General features: G+C 35.5%; 1 protein-coding gene across 1 annotated transcript; it reads right to left on the reverse strand.

The window, feature by feature from the left end:
- Positions 1-681: 681 nt before the first annotated feature.
- On the reverse strand, positions 682-11,738 carry th (tyrosine hydroxylase). The gene is made up of 13 exons (XM_077211288.1): positions 11,614-11,738; positions 10,465-10,668; positions 9,271-9,445; positions 9,104-9,192; positions 8,713-8,780; positions 8,576-8,626; positions 8,343-8,488; positions 7,042-7,177; positions 5,248-5,317; positions 5,102-5,158; positions 3,892-3,987; positions 3,672-3,805; positions 682-2,773 (listed from the first exon to the last, which is right to left on the reverse strand). The coding sequence occupies exons 1-13, from the start codon at positions 11,695-11,697 to the stop codon at positions 2,614-2,616; spliced, it is 1,470 nt and encodes a 489-aa protein (XP_077067403.1). The 5' UTR covers positions 11,698-11,738; the 3' UTR covers positions 682-2,613.
- Between the last annotated feature and the right edge of the window lie 1,891 nt (positions 11,739-13,629).

The raw sequence follows: 13,629 nt of genomic DNA on the forward strand, positions 1-13,629 counted from the left end.
GGGCCTTGCAATAAATCATTCACTGCATTCAGTAAACTGCATTTTCATCTTAGTCACATTGCCATGCACAACAATAGATAAAACTGCCCATGGTACAGGACCAACGAGTCCAGTACAAAACATTAGAGGTCATCAGTAAAAAGCACAGGAGGTTTTGTGATAACCAATATGTACAGTCAGCAATAGCCAATATTTGACCTGAATAGCTCTCTGTTTTAAACTCAGTGACCTCAGTTTAATTGCTAAATTATTGTAATTGTAACTACAATAATATATCAGTCTTCGTTAGCGTAAAATCCTACACCTACTGATTTACTACATGACGTATTCCACTGTGGGATTTTTAAAATGTATTTAGTGGTTGGTTGCGTATTGAAATGGTAGATCTTTCCCACTACTTGGATCCAAAATCAGAATCCTCATTCTAATCCTAACCTCTAACCTCATGACACGACCCTTACAAAATCCCTAGTCATTATACCGTCCTTAATATAAAAGCGCTCATCAAAAAGTGCTGGTGTTGGACGCTTCACCTACATATATGCTTAGACTACCATCTGGTGGTGGTTGTTTTATTTAAGGTTCAGTCAGACAAATAGTCTTCTGAAACCAACATACTTTCCTGTAAAAAGCATTTATGAAAGGGTTGATTCGATATAAAGTCAGAAAGTAAACCACTTGCACTACACAGTTTTCTTGCAACTTTATTTATGCTTATTAACAGCAATGGTATTTCCACTTTTATGCTTTGTTTGCAGAGACTATTCATATTTATATTTCATATTTTCTGGAGAAAGTTGAATATAAACAGGCACCAATCAGTAGGCCAGCATTTTCTTTTTATGAATGATTTGGTGTTAATAATAAAATATTTCTACCATCTGTAGAGGAATCAGACTCAATGTATTATTCTAGGAATATATTTGGAATACTAATACATTACATTTTTATTTATTATACACATTTGATTATATATTGTACATATTTCTTAAATTTTTTTTGAATAGTACTAAATCTGGTGATATTTCATAAATAACTTTTGTCTTCTCTAGCTTCAGGGTACGTTTACACAACAACGATTTACCCCCCCAAAAAATCGCCTACAGATTACAACGTTTACACGGATCCGCAAAAACGGCTAAAAACGCTGTATTATTCATGTCAGGCCAGTAGATGGCGATGCCACTTTGTAAAGAAAACTACACGCCTATAGAGAGCCTAAGTCCCTCCCCTTCCGGTGGACCATGGGACCTTATTTCGGAAAAATATTGTATGGTAGTCAGTGGCGAGAGACAACAAATATTTGGATCCTGTTTGAAATGTGCCCTGAATTACACATATGATGTTTGTCAATTTAAAAGATACATTTTAAAGTCAAGAAAGTTACAGTTTGATGTAAAACTGAGGTATAAGACTGTGAAAATACATAATTACAAAGACTACAAACCCAAAAGGCGCGCATGTGACATCATACCTTTTCTCTCAATGAATGAATCTAACTTTACTGAAGCTAACGTCTGTCTTTTTTTCTATAGTCTGTTATAATTGTAACGTTACACTGTCATCCTGTGTGTTTTGTACCAGACTGCACACACACACACACACACACGAGCTTGGTGACGTACATAGTGCGAGACGAGAGATGTAGTTCATTAAGAGATTTTCACATAAAACTAAATGTTACTCTTCTGTTTTATGACAAACTGTGACTTTCTTGACTTTCATAATTATCTTTTAAATTGACAAACATCATATGTGTAATTCAGGGCACAGTTCAGACGGAATAAAAAGATAAGTTGTCTCTCGCCATTGACCACCATACATATTTTTTCCGAAATAAGGTCCCATGAGCCGGAAGCGGAGGGGAGGGACTTAGGCTCTCTATAGACTGAACACATAATTCGCATACGAATGATGGTATCGTTTTCAAAAACTTGCACTTTGAATCCCGTTTGCATTTTCAGGCCCTCAAAATGCCATTATTGAACAGCCAAAACGCATAAAAAGTGTTACGTTTTTAGTTGAAAACGTTGTCGTGTAAACGCCCCCTTATTAGCTTAATTTACAATGGGCATGATAAAAAAAAATGTAATTAATGTCATGTTGACACAATTTTTGTGTAGTAGAGTATCACAGAGTGATCCATTAATCCAGAGATCAAAAATAAAAATTCTGTCATCATTTAATCGCCCTCGTTGTTCCAAAAATCTGTGTGACTTTCTTTGTGGAACATGAAAGACGATTTTGAAGAATGCTGGTTTCGGTTCCCATTGACTTCCGTTGTATGTTTTGTCCATACAAACCAAAACTGTTTGGTAACAGACTTTCTTCAACATATCTTTTTGATGTTCTACAGAAGACAGAAACGCATACAGGTTTGGAACGACATGAGGGTGAGTAATCGATGGTAGAAATTTCATTTTGGGGTGAACTATCCCTTTAAGGTTTCTGGTATAGAGTTCCAAGATGAGGTTTTGAGGCTGGCACTCAGTGTTTTAAAAGCAACGACGTCAGTATAGCAGCAGATGTAGACGTAGACGCACAGCATAACGATGAGACGTCACATATGAAGCTTAGAGGAACAGGAGAGGAGTTTGGCTCCTGGAGAAAGAATCAAGCCAACACATTCAGGGCATCCGTGAGGATCTTCAGCTCGTCTTTAATGGTCTCCAGCCCCTGCTGGATCTTCAGAGGGTTGTCCAGCACTTCTATGCCGTCTGTGTACGGGTCGAACCGCACAGAAAACGGTCTCTTGATTCGGGTCACGTACGCTCTGTTTAAAAAAAAAAAATGGTTGAATTATTGTTGTTATAGAAAGACCTGAAATTATTTAACAGCAAATAGTTCAGACCATAAATTACATGAAAATGTATCCAGTAAATTCCTTCTTTTATTAGTCAATACTTGCAAGATTTTTAAGGAATAATTTAATCTTTGCAAAATATTTTTAACCAAAACTTTAAATTAGCATTCATTTAAAATTAGTCATAAATAGACAATTTGCCTTATATTTTCATTAATATCCAAAAGTCTTGTTCAATTTGGTTAAAATATTCATTAAAAATTTTCATTAAAATGTTCATGGACATGTAATGCAATAAATAAATAAATACATTATTTATTTGTTTATTTAATGCATTGCATGTCCATTAACTGTTTAATGAAAAACTTTTTAATAATTTTTTTAATAAAAAAAAAGTTTGTACCAGTAGCAGTAGGCAAAGGCAAAAACGATGCAAATGTATATAATATTCTACCTTTATTGTATTTGTGAGTATTTTTTATTTACTATTTTAATTAGTTAGTTAGTTTGACACAAATTAAAAAGTATTTATTAATTTATTTTCATTCATTCATTTCATTTTCCATTACAGAGAATGTAATCATATATTTTATATTTGTTATATATTTTATTGTCATAAATGCATTATGTAAAATTGTTTTATAAATAAATAATAAATAAGTAACAGTTGATATTATTTGCAAATAAAATAACAATACAGACAAAAAAAGCAAATGTATGCAATAAATATCCGATTTTTATTTTTTGGGTGAGCATTTGTTTTATGGACCACTATAATAATTTTTAAAAAAAAGTTGATTTACACTTTTTAAAACTTATTTTCATTCATAGTAAATTATATGATGGCTAAACCCACAGTACAGCTCACCTCAGTTTCTCTGTAGCAACTATGAAGCTCTCCGACACAAAATAGACGGGTTGGTACGTCTGGTCTTGGTACGGCTGAACAGCCACAATGTCCGGGTCAAATTCCCGTCTCTCTGGCTCATCTGAGAGAGAATGCTGAGAAAACAATGGGCAACATTAAATATCAAATGCATTCACCATGAAAAGCAGCCAAAACAATTCATTCGATAAACGCCACCAACCACCAGTTCGCCGAAAGACGACAGCAGTCCTGCTCCATACGCTTTGATCTTCCCGCCTTGCTTACACAGTCCGAACTCCACCGTGAACCAGTACAGCTGGAAAACACATTCAGAACAAACACATTCAGCGTTTTTAACGTACAGCAGCAGATAGGGCCGGCCCGAGGCATAAGCGAACTAAGCGGCTGCTTGGGGCCCCTTGGCCACCAGGGGGCCCCCCAATCAAGTCGAAAAATCGAAAAAAAAAAATTAGATGACTTAAACAACTGACATAAATGAATGAATTAATATGAATGAATAATTAAAGACAAGAAAATTCTGATTTCATGCTCAATATACCTGCCTACAACTGCTGCTGTGTCTGCCAGCGTTTAAGTCATGCGCATAATCTAGACACCTCGCGCGTGCATAGACAATTCGTGCGCAACTGCGCATAGTCACGGTAATATTTAAGCCATGTCGCAAAAAAGGACGTATCCCTCTGGTGCCGAAAATAGAAAGAAAAAATGACAGAGGAGGAGACAAAAAGAGCAAGATAAAAGTATGTTTGCATTATTATTCACGGTATGTTTTTTGCAGCAATTGACCCATTCCTATCTACGGCAAGGCCCGAGGGGGGAAATACATTGCATACACACATATACAACGAGCGCCAGTACATCATTACCGGTATTATAGTAACAGGCTTTGTTGGATTCTGTCATGTGCTATCCAACAAAGTCTGTTACAATAATAATAAAAAAATAAAAAAAAAGATTTTGTGGAACGTTACACTGTATTGAGACAGTTGAGAAATAATAATATTTTTTACAGTTTTCAACAATAATTGTCATTGTTGAACCCTTGCTCTTATTATGTTTCTGATTTCTCAGTTTTGTCATTATTTTAGCAAATAATTTATTTGATATGTTTTAAAACAGTTTGTTTTAAGAAGTTTCAGAGAGTTAGTAAAAGAGTAAAGTAAAAGTTAAAACTTTTTTATTTAAGTAGGCTATCTATTTTTTATTAAGTATTTATTTTGTATTAATAAGACATAACCTCACTGTATTAATTTATAATGTATCATTATTGCGTGGTATTTGTGTCGATAATCGTCAAGCACAGGTGACTCCGCGTAGTGGGAGGGGGCCCCAAAATCAAATTCTGCTTAGGGCCCCCAAAAGGCTCGGGCCGGCTCTGGCAGCAGAGATTGATGAGATGCTTTACTTACTGTAGACAGTTTCTCAATATCTTCCTCGGAAGCTCCAAGAGAGGCCAGACCAATACTCTGACAAAACATAGAGATTTCAGCACATAGATCCAAGATCAACGATGTAAGGAAATATGGGATAAATACATAAAGCATTTTTTTTTTACCTGAGAAAACTGTGCAAATGTTCTATCAGCCAATATCGGCACATGTCCAAGAAGTTCATGAACACAATCCCTGGAACGTAAAAGATACAAAATAATTATGATTATTTGTGACTATACTGTGCCATCATTTTCATTAAAGCAGACTTTACTTTTGTTTTACCCACTTAAGTAGGACTTAAGAATATTGTTATATGTAATTTCATCATTACTTCTGTTATTTTTGAAATATGGTTAAAGTGTACTGCCAAATGTATTGACAAGCATTTATGATAAACTAAAATACACTTTAATGTCATTTCTTGTAAGTTATGTATGTTAAATGTATAAGTTAACAACACACACTGGTTTATATACAAGTGCTTTATTGTGTCAGTCAACACATCAAAATGTGTGTTCTTGGTAACACTATTTCACATTGTCCTTGCTACATGTACTTACTGCAGTTATACATATAATTACACTGTAACAAAGACACCTACGGTTACACTTCACTTTAAGGTGTCATTGTTACAGTGTAATTATATATTTAAGTACTGAGTAATTATAATTAACTACATGTACTTATAGGGTTAGGGTAGGATTAGGATTTGGTTAGTTGCATGTAATTATGCATAATTTACTGTTATTGCTATGGTAAGCACATGTAATAAATGTAACAAGAAAACTGTAAAATAAAGTGTAACCAAATAAAGTGTAACATTCTTCTTCAAAGATTGACAAAAGATTATTAAAACAATGGTTTTAAAATGTACTTTAAAGTAAAAGTTTTAATTTGACATTGTTACAAAGTGCACTTTTTAAATGTGTACTTATTGTAAGTGTGTTAAAAACAGTACTGGATGTATTTTCTCTTTAAGTACATTTAAGAGGCCTTTTATTCCACTAATATTATATTATCTGCAAGTTTACAAATACTTTTAAGATTTGAAGTATGCTGCAAGTGAATATTTAAAACAATTAAGTACACTTCTTTTTCACAAGGGCTGCAGTATTTATATAATGCATGTACAATTATGCAATTTATGCAATGGACAAATACATACTAACTGTATATATACATATATTTTTAAGTTATTTTCACAAATGGAAGTAAAATCTACTTAACTGAGTTAAGTAAAATAAACAAAGAAAATAAGTAACTTTAACTTGGCCAGTTAACGTTTGGTGAGTCTTGTACTACTTGTATTTGAAGTTTATTGCAAGACTATGTTGTTGAAAAATGCAACCTTATAATTATTCATGCCCCAGTGCATGATGGGAACACCAGTATCAGAAAGTTGAGTAGGTTTTACTTCATTTTATAGCATTGATATTTACAGTTTAATTTCTACAAGCTTAAATTGAGTATAGAATTTAATTTTTTTGAAATAACTTATTCAGGTCGAAATTTATGTACATTTCTGTAGTATTTATTAATTTACTTACCATGTAATCATTTTTATCAGTGCACACTGAAAATCTCTAAAGTTTAGCTAATCGGATTTAAGTTAAACTTTTAAGAGTAATATGTTAATTAAATTGTAATTAAGTGTCCAAAAACATTGCAATCAGTTGGCACTTAAGTATATTCTTTTAAAAAGTATTATTTCTGTAATAAGTACTATTTTAAAAAGTATGCTATATTGAACTCCTTTTCCACTACAAGCTCCTTTATTTTATTTGACATACACATTTATTGGGTTGCAGTGTTTCAGCGTGTACTAGGGAGTCAGCCTACATCTGGATGTAAATCAAATGCTTAATAAACAGGAAGTGTCTTCATAAATGTAAAATGTGTGACAGTAAGTCTCTTACGGTTCAGGCGAGTGCATGGGGGAGGAAGCGTGCCGGATGTACTGCGTGCACTGGAACACTCGGAAGGCCAAGCTGGCCAAAAAGTCTCGTGCGGAGAGGAGACCTGCCACTGGCCTCAGCTGGAAACCTGTGCGCTCTTTGTACATTAGAGAGAGAGAGAGAGAGAGAGAGAGAGAGAGAGAGAGAGAGGCTTGACTGTGCCAAATTCATCACCATCCTTTTGTCTGGTTGCTAGGGTGTTGCTATGCTGTTGCTAGAGTGTCCTAGGTGATTGCTATGACATTTCTATGCAGGTGTTCTGAGTGGTATGGTATTGCCATTCCTAGGGTATTTTGGGTTGTTGCTAGGGTGTTGCTATATGGATGTTCTGGGTAGCTTCTATTGGTTGCTAGGGTGTTTTAGGTGATTGCTGTGGCATTGCTAGGTGTTTGCTAGCACAATGTTATGGAGTTGCTAAGGTTTCCTGAGTGTTTGCCAGGGTTTGGGTGTGTAGTTGCTGGGTGGTTGCTGTGAAATGCCTAAGAGGTTGCCAAGGTGTTCTAAGTGGTTATGAGGAAGTTCCTGGATCCTGCATCTTGGTTGATCCTGGTACACCATTCCAATCAGCCAATCAGATTCGAGGGACAAGTTTACAGTTTATGTCAAGTTTATGATTACAATCAGGGTTACATGCTTCTAGATCAGTGTTATTCACCTGTCATTTCCCTCTGATTTTAGGCATAAGTTATGGGCAGGGTTAGGGTCAGGTTTAGGAGTAGGGATAGGGTTAGGACTACATTTTGGGACAAGAATGTTGTGCCAGGATCAACAAAATATGTTGACCCAAGAAAGCGTCTAAATGGCCAAAATCAGGACATGTGGTAACTTGGTCGGGAGCTTCTTTCCTTCTTTTTCTTTGGCATTCCCAAACAGCAACATAGTGTCGGCCCAAATCCGGTACATGTGGAATCCACACATTCCAGATGTGGGCCAGATCTGGGCTGACACTATGTTGCTGTCTGGGTTACTAAGTTGTTTTCTAATGCATTGCTATGGGGTTGCTATGAGTGTTAGTGTTTACTTCTAGGTGGTTGCCAGGGTGTTGCTGGGTGGTTGCTGTGTCATGGCAATGTGGTTGCTAAGGTATTGTAGGTGGTTGCTGGGGTGTTTTCCGAAACGCTTAACATATTGCTAGTGTTTTCTGTTACTGGCAATACTGAAGAATCTTTACAGTAACCAAACATGATTTATTATATTCAATAGCATGTTGAATGACGCACGGGTTGCACTGTTGTCTAGCTGTGCTATAATTTGATTGGTACCTTTTAAGAAGCGGGACACATCCTCCAGCTGAGGGATGTTATTGGGACTGTAGCCACAGTGTTTCTCCAGCAACTGGAAAGCCTCTAAGTGTTCACTACAGGCGTGGGTAGTGTACAGATCTCTGAGGGTGGAGTACACTTCTCGCCTGCACACACATTTGGTTGCATGTGAGAAATTTGTATGAGACTAATTTGTTCATCAAGGATAGGTTGTTTATTTCCGCACAACGCACCATGTTCCGATCTCCTCTTCCGTATACTCAACTCTAGGAATCGGTTCTCCTCTGGAAAGAGACAGGTGTCAGTCAAATATCTGTGCCTACATGTCCAGCGAGGCAAACATAGCATTATAAACACTGTTGCAACACACTGTTTATATTTGAAGGCAATGTCTCCGATCATCTTCCGTCGTTTCCGGTAAACAGGGTCAGTGAATCCCTGCAAAGACATAAAAATGTATAAGAAATACATGACAGAACTTGGGTAATCAAATGTAGTTATATTTTATTTTATTTTATTAATGTATGTAATTACATATGTAATTACACTGTTAACCTTTCCCTTACACCGTTTACCCAACCTTAAACCTCACCTGTCCCTAACCTTACCTGTATCACACCTCAATTGCAGCACAAGTGTTTTACAATACAACATCAACACAATAAGTACCTTGTAATTATGTTTTGATGTAAGTACATAGTATTATAGTAGGTGGGACTATATAAAGTGGGACTGAAAGGAAGAACCATTCCAACACTTACTGGATGATCCTGATCCAGATCGGGATCATATTTGGTGACAAGATGATGGCATCTATCCAATTCAGCTATTTTTCTGGGAAACCAATGAACTGAAGCAAGACAAAAGTACTAAGCGTAAATGACATTCAAATAAGGAAAAGAAAAAGCGTACGTATCAATAGACGCACATTTGACCTCTTTTGTGGTTTTGACGTCCTCTGCACTCCTCTTCAGAGAGCTGACCAGCGTGCTGACGTCTGACAGGTGCACCTCACACTGAACATAATACTCCAGATCCTCCAAGCCGTCCTTTGGTTTTCGGCTGGGTCTGGTCTCAAGATGGTGGATCTTGGCTTCAAATGTCTGTGGTGTTCAGTAGTTGAACATTACAATAAAATCCCCCCCCCCCCCAAAATACTAGAAATTAACACACATATTGTGGCAATGCCATTACGAATGTGAAAAAAAAAAAAACATTTCTTAATCTAGTGAACTCTCAAATGTACAATGTATGAAAACGATGACCAATTCTCACCATTGTTGCTTATTAGCTTGCACATCACTGACATATTGGCTCTTTATTAGTACTTATAAAGCACATATATTAATATGCATTAATCATTAATATTATGGCATTAGCCTTATTCTGCATTATCATATTCTACATCCCTTAATCTTACCCAATAATTACATTACTAACTATTAATAAGCAGTAATTAAGCGTTTATTGAGGCAAAAGATGTATTAGTGAATATTTTCCACAAACTAAAGTTTGACCAAAACTATAACATTTGATTTTCGAATGAATTGGCAATTTAAATACACATAGATAAATGTCATAATATACATACTGATATATTATTATATTAAATATTAATACATATAAAATAATGTCGATAAATAAATAATAAAGTAGATTGTTTCATTTGCAACATTTTTGCATTTTGTTGTTCCTCAACATATATGAAGAAAAATATATTTAGAATGTAGATTAAATGTAGAAAATTTTAAACAAAGATTTGGGGATATTTAGAATTGTTCTAGTTTTGTAACTCCTGTCAATGTACCGTACATTTTGCAATTAATTTTGTCTGATATTTAACCTAATTGACGAATAACTAATATGTTATATTTCAAAACAAAAACTAAGGTAGTACGTGAAAAAAGTAGGCTAACTATATTTGAAACATCATATAGTCCTAAAGGATCTGACGTGAGAATAAGGGTCTTAATCAGGATCTTAATTGATTCACAATGGATTCTTATTTGTGCCCATTAGGATTCCTATTAAGATATTTTCAAAATCCATCTTTTAGCGTTTCTTACTTCACGATATCTGGTCTACAACTTTTTGCGAAAAAATAAAATCCCATCTGTCTTACCTCAAAAACCTTGAGAGTGCGGGACAGCGCTGGGCTCTTTGAACTCCTCAGAGAGAAGAAGAGACTGAGCAAGGCTTTTCCATCGCTCTCCTCAAACACGATCTGCTCGTTGAGTCCCGCAACCTCCGCCGCCGCTGCCGCCGCCTCGCGCTCCTTACGCGCATCCTCGATCAAACTCTGCCGCCTCCCCACAAACTTCTGAGACTGTTCGAAGACAACGCCGCACATCATTGAGGACGACACATTCATGACTATTAATTTTTAAGATGCATCTAATCTATAAATAATAACGTAGACCTGCTTACCTGTTGGACATCGGATGGAGGTGATTTACATCTCCAAAAGCGCATAAGAACTTCAATGCAGTGTATGTATACCTGCCATATAGCTCAGACTTAATCATTTGCTCTTGAGCCAATGTTACAGCCACGTATAGGCCTAGACTTATTTTCAAAGCGTTTGCATTTACTAATTACCACGTAATGCTGTGCGTAATTCTCAACGGAGATTATATTTACTCACAGCAAAACGGTAGAGATGGTAAATCAAATGCTACACGTTAACTATATTATTTCTCAAATTATTAATTAAGTTAATGAAATGTATGAATTGAATTGCTCCCGATAATACCAAACTAACTGCATCTGCAAACAAATGCTGGACGAATTTTTTTTCTTCTCAGAACTAACTTAAATGCCACTCTGTACGTTTTCTCACTTTTAAATTATATATATATATATATATATATATATATATATATATATATATATATAAAATGTATATTATACAGTAATATGTTTGTATAATATAATGTATAATTCCATTTATAAACATTTGTCATTATTTTTTGTTTTTGTTTTTATAAATAAATAAATAAATAAATAAATGGGACTTCTCATAAATGCAATTCATACATTTTAAAGTGAGTCTAAAGTGTCAAAATCTGCCCAACTGTATAGATTAATTAATGTAATCGTAGAAAGAGTAGATTTTCATGACCAAACTCCCATGAAGTTTAATGCGTAAACGCATCTCAATTTTATTACAAAGATTGACGAGGAAACGTCAAATTGTTCTTGCTTTCTTTCTTTTTTTCCCTTCGTTCTAAATCTATTTAAGAGGAGCGCACAATAAGCTAAAGATTCTTACCGTGATAGAGTCCGAGCGCTCGAGTTCAGACGCAGCTCTCCGGATGCTCTTCGTGGAAGATGTGGAGCTGCTTGAATTCGGCATATTCAGATGAAACGCGCACGGGACAGATGAATGTATCTTATGGTGCTCTCTTGGGAGTGCTCACTTACTTCCATCTGTAGCTTTCTTTCCCCTTTATTTATAGAGATAATTTCTCTTGACTGACGTCAAACTGACCCCCTCCTTCTCCGTCAGTGAACATCTTGAAGCCCCTCACAACACATTCGTTGATAATTCGATTCTTTGCTACGTAACTGACTGTCATTTACATTTGTCACTTGTTAGTGTGTGAATGAAAAACCTGCAATTGTTACCTTAAAGAGCGATTATACTTGAATTGCGCTAAATAATATCAGTAATGCTAAATAATGGAATTTGTTTTTCTAATTCAAATAAAATCAGCTAATTTAGATGTTACCATTTTTAGGTTAGCATTATTACATACAAAGTTTTGAATTTAAAAAAAAGTCTAATGACAAAAAAGTTATTTTATAGAATCTATTCATTTCAAAGTAATTTTTTGTTGGTCAAACAATATTTGTGGGCTATATTTTTGTTATTTGTATTGCCATGTTGTGAATTGGTTTGTGTTTCATACTTTCTTTTTTTTCTAAATTGTGCTGAAAAGCTTATAATATAGACTTGGAATGAAGGTACAGTATGTGGCTGTATAAAATAACTGAAATGTTTATTGTTGTTAATGTAATTTTTAATTAATTTACTGCGTATAAAACATCTGAAAAATAAAAAGTTTTGTGACGTTTACCAATTAATTGATAACTCTACCACAATCCATTTTACTAAAGCCTTGGTTTAATTTCCCCTTTTTTAAAACCTTGCCCATGCAGCTCTAGTTACTCTTCTGTAGGTCTTAGATACTCTGCATTTAAGATTTTTTAATCTAAAGTGACTTATAAGGCACCAACTGCAATGACAGTCAGCCTGGAGCAAGCAGTGGTCAAGGGCATGATGATGATAGAACAGGACTTGGTTCTTTTGATTGAACCTACAACCTTTGTTTTAGCAGCCCAGACCCACAAACATTATCCAGTCACCCTGAGGGCATTTATGTTAAATGACATAAGCCAGAGCTCGACTGCAGGGTTACTTTAAAATGTAATCTGTTACCCTGCTGAATACAAATCAGTTTGCAACTTATATAAAAAAAATTATATAGGATCTATATAAGTGTCAAATTTGGGCTGACACTATGTTGCTGTCTGGGATGTTAATTATATTTAGTATCTAAATAAAAAGGAGTGCCGTTTTAAAAAACACACTTTTAATGCACCATACAACATTCAAAATCAAGTAACGTGCCTGGCATTTAATAAAATGTCTTCCCTTCCAACAAAAGGAAACAAAAGTCAACTGTGGTAAATTGAGTCACTTTATCAGCTCAACCGAAAATCTATTGTCATTTTCCTCAGCAGATGTAATTGCGATTAAAACCTGCCAGTTGTTTTCTGTCTTCTACCTGATCATCAAGTGATCCCTCTAGCCGTGAACAGTTTGATGTGTAAATTGATTAAAGTCATGATGCACAGAGCCCTGCGGTCCGGATTAGCAGCAGTTTCAGCCTCAGATGCAGCAACAGCTGGAAAAACGCTCGGTCACAGGGGGGTTGTGTCTCTAGTAGGATGAGATGAAATGCTAAAGAGTACTTGCGTACCCTCAGGGCTGTGTGTCGAAAGACTGTCCTTTACTGGGAAGGGCGGAGGACAGGAAAAGATAACACTTAGTGACATTTAAAGAAAGCACACAGATTTTCTGGATTGTTCACAGTCAGTTTGTTTATGAAATGCAGCTGAACTTGTGTTTCTCTGATGCTTGATCTCTCCATGGAAGGCACTGGATAGAGATTTGGATAACAGGTCTCACAGACATTTAAGTGTTTTCTGTTTTGAAATTGTGGCTTCAAAAAATGATAAAAGTGATAATGGGGGTCACTTAAGTTCTTCAATGAATCATGAA

This window comes from Siphateles boraxobius, unplaced genomic scaffold (genome assembly GCF_051911475.1).
Source record: "Siphateles boraxobius isolate OS27281-9 unplaced genomic scaffold, OSU_SipBor_1 65, whole genome shotgun sequence".
NCBI classification, from domain to species: Eukaryota; Metazoa; Chordata; class Actinopteri; order Cypriniformes; family Leuciscidae; genus Siphateles; species Siphateles boraxobius.